At 52.5% G+C, this 21313-nt stretch overlaps 1 protein-coding gene across 2 annotated transcripts in view; it reads left to right on the forward strand.

Annotated features, from left to right (window-relative positions):
* tspan15 (tetraspanin 15) overlaps window positions 1-17685 on the forward strand; it is a 240636-nt gene extending 222951 nt beyond the window's left edge. For both annotated transcript variants that reach the window (XM_072478768.1, XM_072478769.1), the window contains one exon: window positions 14850-17685. In XM_072478768.1, the coding sequence (XP_072334869.1) occupies window positions 14850-15011 (162 nt within the window). In that variant the 3' untranslated portion in view covers window positions 15012-17685. The remainder of the gene's footprint in view (window positions 1-14849) is intronic.
* The last annotated feature ends 3628 nt before the right edge of the window (window positions 17686-21313 follow it).

The raw sequence follows: 21313 nt of genomic DNA on the forward strand, positions 1-21313 counted from the left end.
AACAACTGTCATCAGCAGAGACAGTTTGTCAAATGGTTCATAATTTCCATTGTTTTAGGTATGTGTTCCAACGTAGATTAGTATTTATTAACATACTATTTTTAAACAAGAGTTACGCAAACACACAGCCTTCACTTACTGAGCTTCCACTATTGCATGGTCGCTTGGTTACATGGAAACATAGAAAATAAAAGCAGGAGGAGGCCATTCAGCCTTTCGAGCCTGCTCTTCCACTCATTATGATCATGGCTGATGTCGCCTTCCCCCATATCCCTTGGTCCCTTTAGCCCTAAGAGCTATATCTAATTCTTACTTGAAATTACACAATGTTTGGGCCAAAACTACTTTCTGTGGTAGTGAATTCCACAGATTCACCACTCTCTCGGTGAAGAGATTTCTCCTCACCTCAGTCCTAAAAGGTTTCCCTTTATCCTCAAACTATGACCCCTGGTTCTGGACTCCCCCACCATCAGGAACATTCTTTCTGAATCTACCCTATCTAACCCTGTCAGAATTTTAGTTTCTCTAAGATCCCCTCTCACTCTTCTAAACTCCAATGAATATAATCCTAACTGATTTAGTCTCTCCTCATATGACAGTCCTGCCATCCCAGGAATTAGCCTGATAAATCTTTGCTGCACTCCCTCCATATCAAGAGCATCCTTCCTCAGAAAAGGACACCAAAGCTGCACACAATACTCCAGGTGTGGCATCACCAATGCCCCATCTCAAGACACTACCCATAATCCCATGCCCTTTAACTTTACATATTAACCTGCGATGAGGACCTGGTCGAAAGCCTTCTGAAAGTCTAAATAAACCACATCCACCGGTTCTCCCTGGTTAACTCTACTAGTTACATCTTCAAAGAATTCTAGTAGATTTGTCAAGCATGGTTCTCTGACTTATTTATCTCTTCCAGCATAACTTGAGATGGTACATTGATGTCTGAGGCACAGTGTTCCTACTGCCAGCAACATTAATTTAAAGGTCTGAGAGGGCTCGGAACCCAAATTCTTTTTGGTCTCAGGAGCTGCCATCAAAGGCTGTACAGTGTTATAGGCAACAGGAGGTGATGGTCAGGGACACCATGACCAAGAAAACAACCTGAGATATTTGACTTTGCCCATGTTATAGGTTTTCTAATTACAAGTGAAAATGGGCAACACAACTGGGGCGTCATTCTCCGACCCCCCGCCGGGTCGGAGAATGGCCGTTGGCCGCCGTGAATCCCGCCCCCGCCGAAGTCTCCGCTCCCGGAGATTGGGCGGGGGCGAGAATCCGGCCGCGACGGTTGGCGGGACCCGCCGCTGGATTCTCTGGCCCGGATGGGCCGAAGTCCCGCCCAGGAATTGCCTGTCCCGCCGACGTAAATCAAACCTGGTATTTACCGGCGGGACCAGGCGGCGTGGGCGGGCTCCGGGGTCCTGGGGGGGGGCGCGGGGCGATCTGACCCCGGGGGGTGCCCCCACGGTGGCCTGGCCCGCGATCGGGGCGCACCGATCCGCGGGCGGGCCTGTGCCGTGGGGGCACTCTTTCCCTTCTGCTTCCACTACGGCCTCCACCATGGCAGAGGCGGAAGAGACTCTCCCCACTGCGCATGCGCGGGAAACTGACAGCGGCCGCTGACGCTCCCGCGCATGCGCCGGGAAACTGACAGCTGACGTTCCCGCGCATGCGCCGCATTTCCGCGCCAGCTGGCGGGGAAACAAACGCCATTTCCGCCAGCTGGCGGGGCGGAAATCCCTCAGGCGTCGGCCTAGCCCCTCAATGTTGGGGCTAGGCCGCCAAAGATACGGAGCATTCCGCACCTTTGGGCCGGCGCGATGCCCGTCTGATTGGCGCCGGCTTTGGCGCCAGTCGGCGGACATCCCGCCGTTGGGGGAGAATTTCGCCCCAGGTGTGAGTTTTAAGAAACATACCTTATTGGGTTCTATACTCCAGAGTTTTTCAAAGTGTAGGTGTTGGGAGGGTCACGGAGCGATAGGTCGCGGTGGCCCCCAATGCGGGAGAAACGCCCAATGGCCGCAACCGGAATTTAAATTGAGAATGTCGGCCTCCTTGACTTTTAAATGAGAACAAAATGAGGTGGTGTGCAATCTTCCAACCATAAGCGGCAGCAGTGAGCAGGTCATGCACCCTGCAAGCGTCCTGTACGGACGTGCCTTTGGTGCCAAATCACGGAGTAGAGCTTATTCCATTTTCTACCTGCCAGCAAGGAAAGCAAGAGGGCCGTGAAGATGGATTGTTATGTTAGAAGGATGTGACAGCGGGACTTCCGGGTGCGGCGATGACCAGCTAAGTCGCACGTTTCGACAGCTCCCGGTGGAACGGACTTTTGGGCTCTTAATAGGAGCCCCAACGGCAATTTAAACGGCCAAAAACACTGTGCGGTAAACCAGAAGGGAATCCCCCCCGGACACGCATGGATAAGGGAGAGGATAGCGGCCGGATTGCGGAGGATCCTCTGGAGCAGCGGCAAGGAAGGGAAGCTCAAAGCAAGATGGTGTCGGAAGGTGGCCGCGTGTTATGGGGCCCGGACCAACAAGAGTTCATGCGGCGCTGTGTGGAATAGCTGAAAAAGGAGTTGAAGAAGGAGCTGTTGGCCCCGATATTACAGGCGATTGAAGGGCTAAAGGAGGAGCAGAGGACACAAGAGCTGGAGCTTCGGGTCGTGAAGGCAAAGGCTGCTGAAAATGAAGACGAAATACAGGGCCTGGTGGTGAAAACAGAGACGCACGAGGCACAGCACAAAAGGTGTGTGGAAAGGTTGGAAGTACTGGAGAATAACTCGAGGAGGAAGAATCTAAGAGTTCTGGGTCTTCCCGAAGGCGCAGAAGGGGCGGACGTCGGGACATATGTGAGCACGATGCTTCACTCACTAATGGGATTGGAGGCCCCGACGGGCCCCTTGGAGGTGGAGGGAGCTTATCGAGTTCTGGCGCGAAGACCGAAGGCTGGAGAAATACCCCGAGCTATAGTGGTGAGGTTTCTCCGCTATAATGACAGAGACGGTCCTCACATGGGCGAAGAAAACTCGGAGCTGTAGGTGGGAGAACGCGGTGATCCGCGTATACCAGGACTGGAGTGCGGAGGTGGCGAGAAGGAGGGCAAGTTTTAATCGGGCTAAGGCGGTGCTTCACAAAAAGAAGATCCAGTTTGGAATGTTGCAATCGGCGAGATTGTGGGTCACACACCAAGGGAAGCACCACTACTTTGAGACGGCAGAAGAGGCGTGGACATTCATTGTGGACGAGAAGCTGGAATAGTCGGGCAAGAGAAAGAACTTTTGGGACAAAGTGGTGGGGTGATTATATGGGGCGAGGAAAAAAGGGGGGGGGGGGGGGGTTTTTTTTTTCAATTTGTTAATTTTGCGGTCCTGGAACTTTTCTCTCTTCCCCATGTTGGGGGCGGGGGGGGGGGGAGTATGAGGAACTGTGGGCGCCGGCCATTAGGGGCGGGGCCGAGTGGGAAACGCGGGCTTTGTTCCCGCGCTATGGTAATTATGGCGGGAACAGGGACGCAGGAAGAAGGGGGCCTCGCACAGTGGGGGCTGAGGACAAGGGGGGAAGCCGAGGTCAGCCAGAGTTCGCTGACTTCTGGGAGCAACATGGGGGGTGCAACTACACTAGAGGGGGATCTAGCGGAGGGGGGGGGGAGGGGGGTGTTAACTGGGTTGCTGCTGCTAAGGAGAAGGGGGAGCTGTTATGGGATGGGGTGGTCGAGGCGGGAGGGCGCCATCGGGGGGATATACGGGTACGTGGGAACCGGGTGAGGAGCTGGGTTAAAAAAGGGGATGGCTAGTCGACAGGGGGATGGGGTAAAGAGCCCCCCAACCCGGCTGATCACGTGGAACGTGAGAGGGCTGAACGGGCCGATTAAAAGGGCACGGGTACTCGCACACCTAAAGAAATTAAAGGCAGATGTGGTTATGTTGCAGGAGACGCACCTGAAACTGATAGACCAGGTCAGACTACGTAAAGGATGGGTGGGGCAGGTGTTTCATTCGGGTTTAGATGCGAAGAACAGGGGGGTGGCTACCTTAGTGGGGAAACGGGTACTATTTGAGGCAAAGACCATAGTGGCGGATAGTGAGGGTAGATATGTGATGGTGAGTGGCAGATTGCAAGGGGAGGCGGTGGTTCTGGTGAACGTATATGCCCCGAACTGGGATGATGCAAATTTTACGAGGCGTATGTTGGGACGTATCCCGGACCTGGAGGCAGGAAAGTTGGTAATGGGGGGAGACTTCAATACGGTGCTTGATCCAGGGCTGGACCGGTCGAGGTCCAGGACCGGGAGGAGGCCGGCAGCGGCCAGGGTACTCAAGGACTTCATGGAACAGATGGGAGGGGTAGACCCCTGGAGATTTAGTAGGCCTAGGAGTAAGGAGTTCTCATTTTTCTCTCATGTTCATAGAGTATACTCACGGATAGACTTTTTTGTCTTGGGAAGAGCACTGATTCCAAAGGTGACAGGGACGGAATATACGGCCATAGCCATTTCGGACCATGCTCCACATTGGGTAGACCTGGAGGTAGGAGAGGAAAATGAACAGCACCCACTCTGGAGAATGGATATGGGCTTATTGGCGGATGAGGGGGTATGTTTAAGGGTGAGGGGGTGCATCGAAAGGTACTTGGAGCTTAATGACAATGGAGAGGTTCAGGTGGGAGTGGTCTGGGAGGCGTTGAAGGCAGTGGTTAGAGGGGAACTGATATCCATAAGGGCACATTAAGGGAAGCAAGAGGGTAAAGAAAGGGAGCGATTGCTGAAAGAACTTCTGAGGGTGGACAGGCAATATGCGGAGGCACCGGAGGAGGGACTGTACAGGGAAAGACAAAGGCTACATGTGGAATTTGACCTGCTGACCACGGGTAAGGCAGAGGCACAGTGGAGGAGGGCACAGGGTGTACAGTATGAGTATGGAGAGAAGGCGAGTCGGCTACTGGCCCACCAATTGAGGAAGAGGGGAGCAGCGAGGGAGATAGGTGGGGTGAGAGATGAGGAGGGAGAGATGGAACGGGGAGCGGAGAGAGTGAACGGGGAGCGGAGAGAGTCAAGGCATTTTATGAGAGGTTATATCAGCCCCCGGAAGGGAAGGAGGGAATGATGCATTTCCTGGATCAGCTGGAATTCCCTAAGGTGGAGGAGCAGGAGAGGGCGGGACTGGGAGCACAGATTGAGATGGAGGAGGTGGTAAAAGGGATTGGGAGCATGCAGGTGGGGAAGGCCCCGGGACCGGACGGATTCCCGGTGGAATTTTATAGGAAGTATATGGACCTACTGGCCCCGCTTTTGACGAGAACCTTTAATGAGGCCAGGGAAAGGGGGCAGCTGCCCCCGACTATGTCGGGGCAACGATATCGCTCCTTTTGAAGAAGGAAAAAGACCTGCTGCAGTGTGGGTCCTTTTAAATTTCCCTTTTAAATGTAGATGCTAAGCTCCTGGCTAAGGTGATGGCGACGAGGATAGAGGACTGTGTCCCGGGGGTGGTCCACGAGGATCAAACTGGGTTCGTTAAGGGGAGACAGCTGAACACGAACATACGGAGGTTGCTAGGGGTAATGATGATGCCCCCACCAGAGGGGGAGGCGGAGATAGTGGTGGCGATGGACGCCGAGAAAGCATTCGACAGAGTGGAGTGGGATTATCTGTGGGAGGTGCTGAGGAGATTTGGTTTTGGAGAAGGGTATATCGGATGGGTACAGCTGCTGTATAGGGCCCCGGTGGCGAGCGTGGTCACGAACAGACAGAGGTCTGACTACTTCCGTCTTCATAGCGGGACGAGGCAGGGGTGTCCCCTGTCTCCGTTACTGTTTGCATTGGCGATTGAGCCCCTGGCCATAGCACTGAGGGGCTCCAGGAAGTGGAGGGGAGTACTCAGGGGAGGAGAAGAACACCGGGTATCTTTGTATGCAGATGATTTATTGCTGTATGTTGCGGACCCAGTGGAGGGGATGCCTGAGATAATGCAGACACTTGGGGAGTTTGGGGAATTTTCGGGGTACTAATTGAATAGGGGAAGAGTGAGTTGTTTGTGGTGCATCCGGGGGAGCAGAGCAGGGGAATAGATGACTTACCGCTGAGGAAGGTGACAAGAGATTTCCGGTACTTAGGGATTCAGATAGCCAGGAGTTGGGGAACCTTACATAGGCTTAATTTAACAAGATTGGTGGAACAGATGGAGGAGGATTTTAAGAGATGGGACATGGTGCCCCTGTCACTAGTGGGTAGGGTGCAGGCGGTCAAAATGGTAGTCCTCCCGAGATTCCTTTTTGTGTTTCAGTGCCTTCCGGTGATGGTCACGAAGGCTTTTTTCAAGAGAATTGAGAAAAGTGTCATGAGTTTTGTGTGAGCCGGGAAGACCCCGAGAGTGAGGAGGGGGTTCTTGCAGCGTAGCAGGGATAGGGGGGGGGGCTGGCACTACCGAGCCTAAGTGAATACTACTGGGCCGCCAATATCTCAATGGTGTGTAAGTGGATGGGAGAAGGGGAGGGAGCGGCGTGGAAGAGATTGGAGATGGCATCCTGCAAAGGAACCAGCCTACAAGCAATGGTGGCGGCGACGTTGCCGTTCTCCCCAAAGAAATACACCACAAGTCCAGTGGTGGTGGCAACACTAAAAATTTGGGGGCAGTGGAGACGACATAGGGGAAGGACGGGAGCCTCGGTGCGGTCCCCGATAAGAAATAACCATAGGTTTGTCCCGGGGAGAATGAATGGGGGATTTGGAGCATGGCAGAGAGCTGGGGTTGTGCAACTGAGAGATCTGTTCGTAGACGGGACATTTGCGAGTCTGGGAGCGCTGACGGAAAAATATGGGTTGCCCCAAGGGAATGAATTTCGATACATGCAACTGAGGGCTTTTGCGAGGCAGCAGGTGAAGGAATTCCCGCAGCTCCCGATGCAGGAGATTCAAGATAGAGTGATCTCAGGGACATGGGTGGGGGATGGTAGGGGGTCGGATATATACAGGGAAATGAGGGACGAGGGGGAGATCATGGTGGATGAGCTGAAGGGGAAATGGGAAGAAGAGCTGGGGGAAGAGATTGAGGAGGGGCTGTGGGCTGATGCCCTACGTAGGGTAAACTCGTCGTCCTCGTGCGCCAGGCTAAGCCTGATACAATTCAAGGTTTTACACAGGGCGCATATGACCGGAGCAAGGCTCAGTAAATTTTTCGGGGTAGAGGATAGGTGTGGGAGATGAGAAGCCCAGAAAACCACACCCACATGTTTTGGTCATGTCCGGCACTGCAGGGGTTCTGGGTGGTGGTGGCAAAGGTGCTTTCAAAGGTGGTGGGGGTCCGGGTCGAGCCAGGCTGGGGGTTAGCTATATTCGGGGTTGCAGAAGAGCCGGGAGTGCAGGAGGCGAAAGAGGCTGATGTCTTGGCCTTTGCGTCCCTAGTAGCCCGCCGAAGGATATTGCTTATGTGGAAAGAAGCCAAACCCCCGGGCGTGGAGACCTGGATAAACGACATGACAGGGTTTATAAAACTAGAACGGATAAAGTTCGCACTAAGGGGTTCGGCTCAAGGGTTCACCAGGCGGTGGCAACCGTTCATTGACTACCTCGCAGAACGATAAAGGAAATGGGAAGGTAACAGCAGCAACCCGGGGGGAGCCCGGGCGGGTCCTCAGGGGTGTTTTTGTATAGATATTTGTATCAGGCTATGTATATTGGATTGTTTGATTTTATTTTTGGAGAGTTATTATTTTTGATATGGCAGTTGCCATTTAGTTTATATATATATTATTTATTTATTTGTTAAAAACAGCCACTGTTATTTATACTGTTTTATTGTTGTAAAAAGGAAAACCTTTGTATTGTTTTGTTTGGCCAAAAAAAATTTGAATGAAATGTATTTTTTTTAAAAAAGAAGGGTGTGACAGCCAGAGACACAAATAGACCATGGGCGAGATTCTCCGACTCCCCCCGCCGAGTCGGAGAATCGCCGGGGGCTGGCGTGATTCCCGCCCCCGCCGGTTGCCGAAGTCTCCAGCACCGGAGATTTGGCAGGGGCGGGAATTGCGCCGCGCCGGTTGGCGCCCCCCCCCCGCGCGATTCTCCGGCCCGAATGGGCCGAAGTCCCGCCGCTAAAACGCCTGTCCCGCCGGCGTAGATTAAACCACCTACCTTACCGGCGGGACAAGGCGGCGCGGGCGGGCTCCGGGGCCTTGGGAGGGCGATCTGGCCCCGTGGGGGTGCCCCCACGGTGGCCTGGCCCGCGATCGGGGCCCACCGATACGCGGGCGGGCCTGTGCCGTGGGGGCACTCTTTCCCTTCCGCCTCCGCCACGGTCTCCACCATGGCGGAGGCAGAAGAGACTCCCTCCACTGCGCATGCGCGGGAATGCCGTCAGCGGCCGCTGACGCTCCCGCGCATGCGCCACCCGGAGATGTCATTTCCGCGCCAGCTGGCGGGGCACCAAAGGCCTTTTCCGCCAGCTGGCGGGGCGGAAATTCGTCCGGCGCCGACCTAGCCCCTTAAGGTTGGGGCTCGGCCCCCAAAGATGCCCGACTGATTTGCGCCGTTTTGGGCGCCAGTCGGCGGACATCGCACCGTTTCCGGAGAATTTCGCCCCATGTACCTACTGGCAAGGATCTCTCATCTGAATCTGCGGGAGAGAACTGCACAGGAGAATCTATGGCAGGACAGAGCAATGCTAGTGTTAGCTCTGTACAGAGCTCCAGGGTCTCCAGTGAACAGCCTACAAAGATTAAACTTAACTCGGGAACAAAACAGTATAAAGATGATTTCTTGAGGTATGGTTTTGTCAATTTGGCCAGTGCAAATACGGATGAAACTCCCATGTGTGATAATGCAGGGAAGTACTGGCAATTGAGAGGTTTCATATTTTGAAAGATAATTGGTGGGTGAAAAATTCATTTTTGAGGTTGACATTGCAGAGTCAGTGATTAATTTCCAGCTGATTCCAAATGAAAAGACTAAGCTGCTGTACCTGACCTGCGACAGTGCATTAAAAATACTCCAAAACATAGAAAATAGGTGCAGGAGTCGGTCATTCAAACCTGCTCCACCATTGAGTATGATCTGGCTGATCATGCAAATTCAGTATCCCACTCCTGCTTTCTCTCCATACCCCTTGATCCCTTCAGCCTAAGGTCCACGTCCAGGTCCCTCTTGAATATAGCCAATGAACTGGCACCAACAGCTTTCTGTGGGAGAGAATTCTACAAGCTCGCAACTCTCTGAGAGAAGAAGTTCTTCCTCATCTCAGTCCTGAACGGCTTACCCCTTATTCTTAGGCTGTGACCCCTCGTTATGGACGTCCCCAACATCAGGACCATTCTTCCTGCATCTCACTTGTCCAGTCCCATCACGATTTTATATGTTTCTATGAGATCCCCCGTTCTTCTAAACTCCTGTGAGTGCAAGCCCAGTCGATCCAGTCTTTCTTCATACGTCAGTCCTGCCATCCCGGGAATTAGTTTGGTGAACCTTCGCTGGACACCCTTAATAGCAAGAATGTCCTTCCTCAAGCTAGGAGACCAAAACTGCACACAAAATACTCAAGGCGTGGCCTCACCAAGGCCCTGTATAACTGCAGCAAGACATCCCTACTCCTATACTCAAATCCTCTCGCTATGAAGGGCAGCATGCCATTAGCTTCCCTCATCGCCTGCTGACCTGCATGTCAACCTTCAGTGACTGTTCCACCATGACACCCAGGTCTCGTTGCACTTCCCCTTTTCCTAAACTGACACCATTCAGATAACCTGCCTTCCTGTTTTTGCCACCAAAGTGGATAACCTCACATTTACCTACATTATATTGTATTTGTTCACATATACATAGTATACTCATAGATATACATATCCTCATAGCACACACTACCACCCAGCTTAGTGTCATCTGCAAATTTGAAGATATTGCATGCAATTCCTTCGTCAAAATCATTGATGTATATTGTGAACAGCTGGGGTCCCAGCACTGAACCCTGCTGTTACCCCACTAGTAACTGCCTGCCACTCTGAAAAGGACCTGTTTATTCCCACTCTCTGCTTCCTGTCCACAAGGCTGTCAGCATTCTCAAGTAGCATCTCTCTGGAGTATCCAGTGCTAAGAGTAATAGAAGCATTGTGTTGCTATTGCCCTTCACGATGACCTACACGTGCAGGATTGGATTTTCCATTCTCACAAAGATAATGGGCGCTATTCTCCCTCTCCTCCCCCCCCCCCCCCCCCCCCAACACACACACGCCGGGTGGGAGAACCCCGCACGAATCGCGCCACGCCGCCCTGACCGCCGCACGCGATTCTCCCCCCCGCCCCCCCCGGAAACCAGTGGCGCGCGATTCGCACCGGGCCGCTCGGAGAACCGGCGAGTGGTGATTCTCCGGCCAGATGGGCCAAGCGGTCGCTACAACACGAAAGGTTCCCGTCGGTGCCGTCCACCCCTGGTCGCTGCCGGCAGGAACTCTGCGGAAACGCTGGGGGGGAGGGGCAGCCTGTGGGGGGGAGAGCGGGGCTCCTTCATCGGGGTGGCCTCCGATGGGGACTGGCCCGCCGGCCTCTCCCCCCACACCCGGGCCTACCTCCTTCCCGCGCGGTCCCAGAACACCGGCTCCATGTTGGTGAGGGGCCGACGTGCGTAAGACGTTCCCCACGCATGCACAGGATGGCGCGGCCCAACTGCGCATGCACAGGATTGGGCTGCCCCAACTGCGCATGCGCAGGTTGGCGCGGCGCAAGACCCTGGAGCGGCATGAACCGCTCCTGCGTCGTGCTGGCCCCCTATGGGGGCCAGAATAGGTCGTGTCCGGGCCCTGTTTGCGCCGTCGAGAAACGCGACGGCGATCACGACGGCGCGAACACTTGGCCTCAATATCGGAGAATGGCCCCCAATGACGATACAAAAGAACCTCCTTAATCTGCAACTGATATGCACATTGCCCTCTCCTGTGAACCTGATTAGAGTGAGATCTGGAGCAGGCTCCCCACTCACATTAAAGGTGCGGTCACAAAGGTAGGCCAGCTGGCCGAAGAATGTCCCGGGAAAATACGTTTGGAAAACACTGCTCCAGAATACTGAATTAACTGATTTCAGTGCAGTAGATAGTGAAGTTTGGGTTTCGTAGGGGTCACTAAACTAGCAAATTACTTTGTTTCAGTTATAGTTAAATTTCTGCTCTTATTTTGGAAGAAAATCTAGAAGACAATTTTTTTGATGTTGAAATTTATTTAACTTTTTTAACATTTTTTAAAGTAATTTTATTGATTTTCATTTGTATTTAGAACAAAAAAGAAAGGATAAGAAAACATAGGAAACATACAGAAACACAAGGCATACTAACAGTAAACTCCAAATGGTCGGTACTATCACCATATGCATGCCACTCCATGTTATTAAAACATACTACTGTGTGTTTGGGGCAACAAATGCATAACCTATTGGGTGCCTTGGTAGCATCAATGGGTTTTTTCCCTCCCTCAGTACCCTTTGCTCCCTCTGTACTAGCTTCCCCTGTACTCTAGGTGTTGCTTCCCCTTCTCCCTCCCCTCTTTTTTAATTAATAATCTTTATTGTCACAACACTGCAATGAAGTTACTGGGGAAAGCCCCTAGTCACCACATTCCGGCGCCTGTTCGGGTACATGGAGGGAGAATTCAGAATGTCCAAATTACCTAACAGCATGCGTTTCCAGACTTGTGGAAGGAACCCCCCCCCCCCCCCCCAGCTCCGTCTCTTCCCGCAGGTATCGAAGCTTGATCCCATGCGGGAGTTGGAGCTTTTCTGTTAGTTGCTCCAGGTTCGCCACTCCGCCATCTACGCACAGGTCCCTTACTGTCAGTATCCCTTCATCCTGTCTCCACGTTTTGAAGGAGGCGTTCCCCCCGCCACCCACAGTCCCCATTCATTGCAAGACACTTTTACAGATCCTGTGCTCACACAAATGTTAAAATTAATTTATTTACTTTGGTGAAGGACACCTTGGGGATGAAGGTCGGGAAGGTTCTGACCAGGAAGAGGAATCTTGGCAGCATGTTCATTTTTATTGTCTGCACTTTTCCCTCCAGGAAGAGTGGGAGTGAATCCCACCTCCATCAGTCTCTCTTTACCTCTTCCACTGGGCTCGGCAGGTTCCACTTATGGATCCATGTCCAGTGTGGGCTATCTGGATCCCAGGGTATCGGAACTTGATTTTGGCCAGTTTGAACGGCAACATCACCAGCTCTGATTCTTCCCCTGGAGGTTCATAGGGAAGATTTTGCCATTGCTCAGGTTAGGTTTGTAACCTGAGAAGCCTCCGAACTCTCTTCAGAATTTCATTATTCCTCCCATGTTGGCGAGGGGGTTTGAGACATAGAGGAGTAAGTCATCCGCACAGATTGAGACACTGTGTGTCTGTTTCCCGTTTGATGCCTTTCCACCCTTTCAAGGATTTGAGTGTTATAGCCAGTAGCTCAATTGCCTGAACAAATAGCAACGGGAACAATTGGCATCTATGCCTCGAGTCTCTGTGCAGCCGGATGTATTCAGAGCTGGTGGCATTTGTCCGTACACTTGCCATGGGAGTGCTGGACAGTAGTTTCACCTATGAAGTGAACCCTGGCCCAAAACCAAACCGTTCCAGCACCTCTATGAGATGCCTCCATTCGGCACTGTTGAAGGCCTTCTCTACGCCTAGGAGATGGTCACTTCTGGTGTCTCCCCAGGCGGGGTCATAATCACGTTCAGTAGGCGTCTGGTGTTCGCCGTTGGCTGTCTGCCCTTAACAAATCCGGCCTGCGACTACCTCTGTCACGCAACTCTCCAGTCGCCTCACCTGCGCTTTGGTGCCAGTGTGCAAGAGTGAAATGAGTCTGTAAGACCTGCGCTCCGTCGAGTCTTTGTTTTTTTGAGGGGGCATATTGAGGCCTGTGCCAGCGTGGATGGCAGGGCCCCTCTCAACAGCGAATCATTGAACATCTCCCACAGGTGTGAGGCCAGTTCTGCCGCAAACCTTTTATAGGGAATCCGTCTGGACCTGATGCCTTTCTCCACTGCATGGAGTTGATGCTCTCCATGACCTCCGCCAGTCGTAGCGGTGATTCCAGCCCCTGTTTCTTTTCCACCCCCACAAGTTGCATGCCCAGCCCATCAAGGAACTGTTTCAGCTTCAAGTCACTCTCTGGGGGCTCGGAGGTTTACAGTCCTCGGTAGAAAGTTGCGAAGACCTCGTTGATCTTATTTGGCACTGTGACTAGCCTGTCGCTCCAATCTCTCATCTGTGCTATCTCCCTCGTGGCTGCCTGCTTTCTCAGCTGGTGAGCCAGTAGGCGGCTGCTCATAAGTGGTCCTCCGTGTCTGGCGGAACTGGATCACTACTTTCCCAGTAGAACAAAGAACCATACAGCACAGGAACAGACCCTTCGGCCCTCCAACCCTGCGCTGACCATGTTGCCCATTGAACCTAAAACCTTCTACACTTCAGGAGTCTGTATTCCTCTATTCCCATCCTATTCATTTATTTGTCAAGATGCCCTTAAACGTTATTATCTTACCTGCTTCCACCACCTCCTCCAGCAGCGAGTTCCAGGCACCCACTACCCTCTGTATATTAAAAAAAAAACTTGCCTCCTCTATCTACACATCGTTCCCCAGACGCATCATCCACCAAGTCCTTCGCTTTGGTGAATACTGATGCAGAGTACTCATTCAGTACCACGCCCATTCCTCTGCTTCCACGCATAGATTCACTTAAGGGAGTGGGCTAACCTGTTTCCTGGCTACCCTCTTGCCTTTATGTACATGTAAAAAGGCTTGGGAGTTTCCTTAATCCTAGCCAATGACTTTTCATGACCCCTTTTAGCCCTCTGACACTTTGCTTAAATTCCTTCCGACTTTCCTTCTATTTCTCACGGGCTTTGTCTGTTTCCAGCCTTCTAGCCCTTACAAGTGCTTCCTTTTTCTTTTGGACTCGACTCACAATATCTCTTGTTATCCAAGGTTCCTGAAACTTGCCATAATTATCCTTCTAAATATCTGCCATTGAATTTCTTTCAACGTACACCTTAACTTATTTTCTAAGGTCATTTTAGCCAGCTCCATCTTCATACCCTTGAAGTTGTCCTAATTTAAGTTTAAAACACAACCAAAGAACCATAAAATTCCTACAGTACTTTTAGCCCATCAGGTCTGCACCGACCCTCTTGATAGAACACCCTACCCAAGCCCACTGCCCTTCCCTATCCCCGTAACCCCACCTAACCTGCATATCTTTGGACTGAGAGAGGAAACCAGAGCACCCGGAAGAAATCCACTGGGCACAGGGAGAAAGTGCAAACTCCACACGGACAGTCACCCAAGGCTGGACTTGAACCCGGGTCCCTGGTGCTGTGTGGCAGCAGTGCTAATTGCTGTGCCACCATGCCGCCCTAAGTCTTAGTCCTACTCTTACAAGACTCTACAAGTCTTAATCCTACTCTTCTCTTCTGAATCTGAATGAGTAATTCAATAATGCTATGATCACTGCTACCTAAAGCCTCCTAAATTTAATGACCTATGAGGTCATTATTTAATACAGCCTACTTGCACATTATCAGATCGAGAATAGTCTGCTCCCTGGCTTGCTCTAGAACGTGCTGCCGTGAGAAATTGTCCCAAAATCTCTCATCTGTTTTTATATTTCTGGCTAGCTTTCACTCGTACTCTAACTTCTCCTTTCTTATTACTCTTTAGTTACTTTGCTGGTGCATTGTTATTGTTGTTGGCTGTTCCAAAATCCATAAGTTTTCCTGGGATAATATGATGAATATGACTGTAGAAATTAATATAGTGACTGTCTAGCCCTGCAGTGTTATGTTGTCTTTCATTTCTTGTTCATTTGTCCTCTGTCTTTCAGTTTTTGGGCGTTTTATTGACTTGGCTGTATATCAGCCGGCTGGAGGATATCATCTATGCGTATGATGCCGTGGATAGTTGCCTGACGAGTCCCGGTGAAGGTGTAAGCACATCGGGGACGGGGTGCTGCTTGTGTTTACCTACTCTCGATACTGTTGTATGAGATTTGTTGTATGTTATATAGTTACAAGTGCCTGGGAGAGCAACACAAGGCTGTAACACAATCCAGGAATTCTGATAGTGATAAAAGAATGAGAGTCACATTGCAGCTGTTTAAATCCATCATAAAAACAACATTTTGGAATTGCACAGCAGGTTTCTCAGTATTTCAACAGAGAAGACTTTGCACAGTTTGGATGGAGATCAGTGATAACTATTCCAAACCCAAATTGTAAATCCAGGTTTTCAGATTCTGGAAGATCCGGGGTGAATTGCCATCATCTTCTGTACTCTTCTTTGATTTCTTACTGCCTTGTAACACTCCCAAACTCCTGTTCTTTCAATTTAATGTATATGAAGCACAATACCCATTGGACTTTGTGAAAGTGCTTTCCTGTGAACAGCACATTTTAGTATCAGGTGAAACATCCACCCTTGTCATGTTGTAACCTTATATTTGCTCATTTTCCATCTTGTTACTGCTCCTTAGAAATAGTAGAACAATTTTTAGTAGCGATGACTGCTTCATACTTGCACTCCACCACATTGTGACACTGAACATCGCCTTATAAACTGAGACAAGAACCAGGAAGAAGTACGATTGTAATCGGGGATGAATTGCAGGTATAACCTCTCCTTGGGTATGAACTTGTATCCCCACAGTTGACTGTATTCCACTCCCTCCTCTACAAACTGTGGGTTTATGTAGTTCATTCCACACCAATCTGTGTTTCCTCAAGTGAGTGCTTAGAATTTGAGGGTGTAATAGTACTGCTACTGACAGGCAACCTACTGCTCTTTTTTTCTTTATTTTGACTGCAATGTGTATCTAATAGTTCCTGAGATTCCAGGTACACAGGTTTTTGTTTATATTTAAATTTCAATGGTTTATAAATTTCTTAAATATCAGCAGGTTTATGTTCCACAGATTGAAAATGTTGATGGAAAGTTTTACTTGAATATTTTATACTCCTGAGAACCACTGATTTTTTTATTCATTTCTTAGAGTTGAATGCGAGCCTAACAATTTCATACTGATTAACTTATTTTGTTCAGAAAATGATTAGGCTAATTGGCAAACATTCGCTTTAGGAGGCTGCGATCTTCTGTTGTACTTGCCTCCACTCCCACCTGTTTGGGCAGGAGGCTTTTCCTGCATAGCTGAATCTTTTACCCCTTTCCAGTGTGCGCTCTCAACCTGGACCCCTTCTTTCTGGCCTCCTACCTTCTCAAGATCAATTTATTGAGAACTGTTCCCCACTTTCCCTCTGAAATTGCAGCAATCCATTTTCTCAGGCCAAATGCAAAACTTATTATTAAACCAGATGACGAGGGTGCTGATTTTTTTCTGGCACACCATCCTCTACCTTGCAGAGGCAGATTTCCAACTCTCCCAGCATTTTCTTCCTCCTCCCTCAGACCATGCCTCTAGCACTGAACATCAAATCATTGTCTCCAAGTCTGTCACTAACCTCGGGCGTCATTCTCCGCCGGCGGGAGTCTCCGTTTTGCCGGCGCCCGGGGGTTTCCCAACGGCGTGGGGCTGCCCCACAATGGGAAACCCCATTGACCGGCCGGTGTAACAGAGCATCCCGCCGGCGGGTCGGGGCAGAAATGTGGCGGGGCGGGATGGAGAATTTCGCTCCTCATCTCCTCTGGAGATCTTTTCTTCCCAGCCTCATTGTCCTCCAACTCCAAACAGCCACTTCTACCTTCCTTCCAAGGTCCACAAACCAGTCTGCCCGAGCAGACAAAAACAGAAGTTACTGGACAATCTCAGTAGGTCTGACAGCATCTGGGGAGAGAAACGGGAGTTAACGCGGTGGAGGCAATGGGTGAAGGGGTTTCGGCCATGGGTCAGGTTCTGCAAGGCGTTGGGCTTCACGTGCACGCGTCATCCATGGCCCAGGAGCGGGCTGCCCTCTCACAGGCAGCCATCTCACAGAGCCAACACGACATTGCCGCCGCTCTCCGGGCCCTGGCTGAGTCTCACCATGCCATGGCCCAGTCCCAGCAAGCGATGGCTCAGTCCCAGCAGTCGGTCGCGGAGAGCATTGACTGCCTGGCGCACGTGATGGATGGCGTCGCGCCGTCACAGGTCGAGATCACACAGACCTTGGCAGGAATGTGGCACTCCCTGGGCCACGTCTCGGCGAACATTCAGACCGTGGTCGATACCGCTGCAGGCCTCCAGGACTGGCAGCGCCAGGTGTCGGGGGTGTGACGGGACATGTCTCCGAGCGGATCTCCGTCCCACAGTGAGGCCCACGGGGCTCCCCGAGGGAGGAGGAGGTTCTGGGGCCCGTCCCGGTAGCTCCACCAAGGGATGTCCCGGTACACTCTGCCTCCCCCCGTTCCGTCCCTGGCGCATCTGGTGGGGAGCGGGCAGGTCAGGGTGGCACCACGCCATCCAGCACGCCCGCAGAGCAGCCTGGCCCATCGAAGCCGGGCCGCCCCAGGAAACGTGTGCCGACGGGGAGCCATGTCGAAGGGCGTGATTCACAGCAGTCCACCTCCACTCCTGCTGTACCATCTGGGAACACACCTAGACGTAGTGGTAGAGCCTGTAAGGCAAAGTCGTTAGGCACGTAAGAAGTTGGCACGGGTGCAGGGCACAGTCTAGTTGTAGTGGGTAGGGCACCTATGCTTACCACACGAATAAACGCACTGTTAAATCTGACTTATAAGACTGTGTGCTGTGTCTGGTGCCAGGGGGCTCGTGAGGGTGCCCGATTGGCGTAGTGGTATACGAGCCGTTCAAGGTCTGTTCCGGATGTGCTGACCCCCCCCCCCCCCCCCCCCCCCCCCCCCCGCCTCCCATAATCGGGCACCGTTGTCCTCGGTACACCGACGCCAGCCACCCCACGGGCATGTGGTGAAATATCCGTCACGAAGGCTGTGACCACCGGAGTGCATGGTTCAGCTATAGCCATGAGTCAGACCTCGGCTGGCGAATCTGAGCACACAGCTCATCGCAGAGCGGGCTGTCATCATTCAACATGGCACTGATCACACCCGCTTACCCAATCATCAATGTTGTGCAATCCCGTAGTGCCGCAGTGTAAGGTGATGTGGAATTGCTGCCGTGAACGCGGTGCGGGGTTGCGGGGGCGGGGGGGAGGTGGTGGGCGCTGTGTGGTGCCCGTGTACAGGAGTGATGGTGCAAGTGCCAGTGTTCAGCGAATCCCACCCCCACAGTGCGTGAACAGTGCGGCCACCAATGCTTCGCATGGCCGCTGTCCGCGGCGGTGCCGTCGCGCAGCCTCCTGGGCGTAACGAGCAGCCGGGCAGTGTCTGCGTCCTGCGCCCCTCTCCCCACCCTGATGCGCCCCATCATCCTCGTCCTCCGCGTCCTCGTCTTCCCCATCCCCCTCGTTTGCGTTGGCTCCGGTGCCGTCGGGTCCTCCCTCCGACTCCTCCACCAGGTCATCTCCCCTCTGCATGGCAATGTTGTGCAGCGCACAGCAGACCACAACCATGCAACCGACCCTGTTGGGTTGGTACTGCAGGGCCCCTCCTGATCGGTCCAGGCATCTGAAGTGCATCTTCAGCAGCCCGAAGCACCGCTCCACCACACGCCTGGTTGCTGCATGTGCCTCGTTGTATAGGCTCTCCGCGTTGGTGTGAGGCCTCCGTATTGGCGTCAGCAGCCATGACCTCAACGGATAGCCCTTGTCGCCCAGCAACCAGCCCCTCAGCCGGGGGGGGCATCCATCGAACATTGCGGGGATGAACGACTGTGCCAGAATGTAGGCGTCATGCACACTGCCGGGGTACTTTGCACACACGTGCATGATCTTCATGTGGGGGTCGCACACCACCTGAATGTTCATGGAGTATGCGCCCTTTCTGTTCATGAACATGTCCCTGCTGTCTGCAGGCGGGCACATGGGGACGTGCACACCATCGATGACACCCTGGACCATCAGTATCCCGGCCACCTTGGTGAATCCACGTGCCCGTGTTTCCTGCTGTGCTCGGTCCTCGGAGAATTGAATGTACATGTCCGTGATGGCGTACAAGGCGTTGGTGACAGCCCTGATGCACCTGTGGACCAATGCCTGTGCTATCCCAGATAGGTCCCCACTCGGCGCCTGGAAGGAACCGGTTGCATAGAAGTTTAGGGCCACCGTCACCTTGACGGAATGGCGTGTCCTCCTCCCATTCCACGTGGTGCGAGGTGCGCCACGAGCTGGCATATATGTGCGACCGTCTCCCTGCTGAACCGTAGTCTCCTCCTGCATGTGATGTCCGTGAGGGACTCCAACGATATTCTGTCACGGTACACCCTCGGCCTTGCTGGACGCCTGTGGTGCCCTGGCATCACCATCAGTGGATCCTCCTGCTCCTCCTCCTCCTGCTTCCCCCCAAGCACTTCCTCTGCATTCCTCGCCGTCTGGCGGTCAATGTTCCCCTCGGCATCCCCCTGTACTTTCGGGTCCTGAGCGCCTGCGGCCTGCGCGGCGACGACGGGCCACTCCGCGGCCATCCCTCTGCTGCACCGGCGACCGCTGCATCTGCAGCCACTGTGGGCCGTCCGACTCTACGCTGCTGGATGGCAAATTCCAGAGCTGCTGCTCCAACCACGGCAGTGAACATCGCTGTCTGGTTGGCATACATGGTGACCTGCAGGAGGGTGGTGGGGGGCAGAGAAACGACATGTTATACGGAGGTTCTTCCGCACCTCGTCAGCCGGGCTGCATGGGATACCTGTGTGCCCCAGTGGCCTAACACCTGGTCACTGTCTGCGCCAAACGGTCAGTTCACACCATACTGCTCACCAGTGTGTCACTCTCCTGTGCCCATCAGCCACACGCACCCTGCGGCCATGTCCTCGTCACCGTCCTGCCATATCAGGGCGCCCACCTGCCCACTCTCCCGCACCCCCCCCTTTGCCCGCAGCCTTCTCGGGTAAGCCGACCCGGTCTCCAGGAGCTGCGCAACAGTCCGCTCACCTCCTCCCTGCTCAGCGTCAGCCAGCACGACTGGCTGACGACTTTAAAAAGCAGGTGTGAACGGCGACGGCGTGAACTGGGGTCACGCCATCGGGACTTCGGCCCATCCGGGCCTGAGAATAGCAGGGGTGCCGGAGAATCGCCGTTTTGGGTGTCTCGGGCGATTCTCCGGCCTGCGGCCCGCGAAACTCGACCGGGCCGTTCCCGCCGCTTGGGAGAATCGTGTTGGACCAGCGTCGCGGGAAATTTTGGCGGCCCAGGCGATTCTCCCAACCGGCGTGGGAGTGGAGAATCTCGCCCCCTATCTCTGAGAATCTTTTCCGACAATTTCACTATCACAGACATCAAGCTCACTGGCCTATAATTACCCTTATCCTTGCTACCCTTCTTAAATAACTGTACAATATTGGCTGTCCTCCAATCATCTGGGACCTCACCTGTGGCCAACGAGGAAACAAAGATTTCTGTTAGAGGCACAGCGATTTCATCTCTTGTCTCTCTCAGTAATCTGGGATAGATGCCATCTGGCCCTAGGGATTTGTGTATCTTAATGATTTTTAATACACCTAACACTTCCTTCCGCTTAATAATGACTTGTTCTAAAGTGTTTACACATCCCTCTGAGACACCACCAATTAATGTGCCCCTCCTTTGTGAATACTGATGCAAAGTACAGATTAAAGATCTCATCTACTTCCTTTGGTTCTACGCATAATTTCCCTCCTTTGTCCATGAGTGGATCAACTCTCTCTAGCTACCCTCTTGTTCCTAATAAACATATAAAATGCCTTGGGATTCTCCTTAATCCTAACTGATCCCTTTTTGCCCTCCTGTTTGAGATCTTTTCTACTTCCCCTGTTTTCTTCAAGTGCTTCATCTGTTTTTAGTTGCCTCGACCTCATGTATGCATCCTTTTTCTTTTTGACTAGACTCTCAATTTCCCTGGTCATCCACAGCTCCTGAATCCTGTCTTTCCTTTTCACCGGCACATGCCTGTCCTGCACTCCCATCAACTGCGCTTTAAAAGACTCCCACATGCCAAATGTGGATTTACCCTCAAACAGCCTCTCCCAAACAACTGCCTCTAAATCCTGCCTAATCTGGTTGTAGTTAGCTTTCCCCCAATTTAGCACCTTAACCCTAGGACATCACTTTTCCTTTTCCATTACGGAATTGCGATCACTGTTCGCCACATGTTCCCCCACTGCAACTTTGATAACCTGGCTGGGCTCGTTCCCTAATACTCGGTCCAATAAAGCCCCCTCTAGTCGGATTATCCACATATTGTTCCAAAAAACCTTCCTGGACACATTTAACAAATTCCTCACCATCCGGACCCCTAGCCCTAAGG

The sequence above is a fragment of the Scyliorhinus torazame genome, chromosome 16, assembly GCF_047496885.1.
Source record: "Scyliorhinus torazame isolate Kashiwa2021f chromosome 16, sScyTor2.1, whole genome shotgun sequence".
Taxonomy (NCBI): domain Eukaryota; kingdom Metazoa; phylum Chordata; class Chondrichthyes; order Carcharhiniformes; family Scyliorhinidae; genus Scyliorhinus; species Scyliorhinus torazame.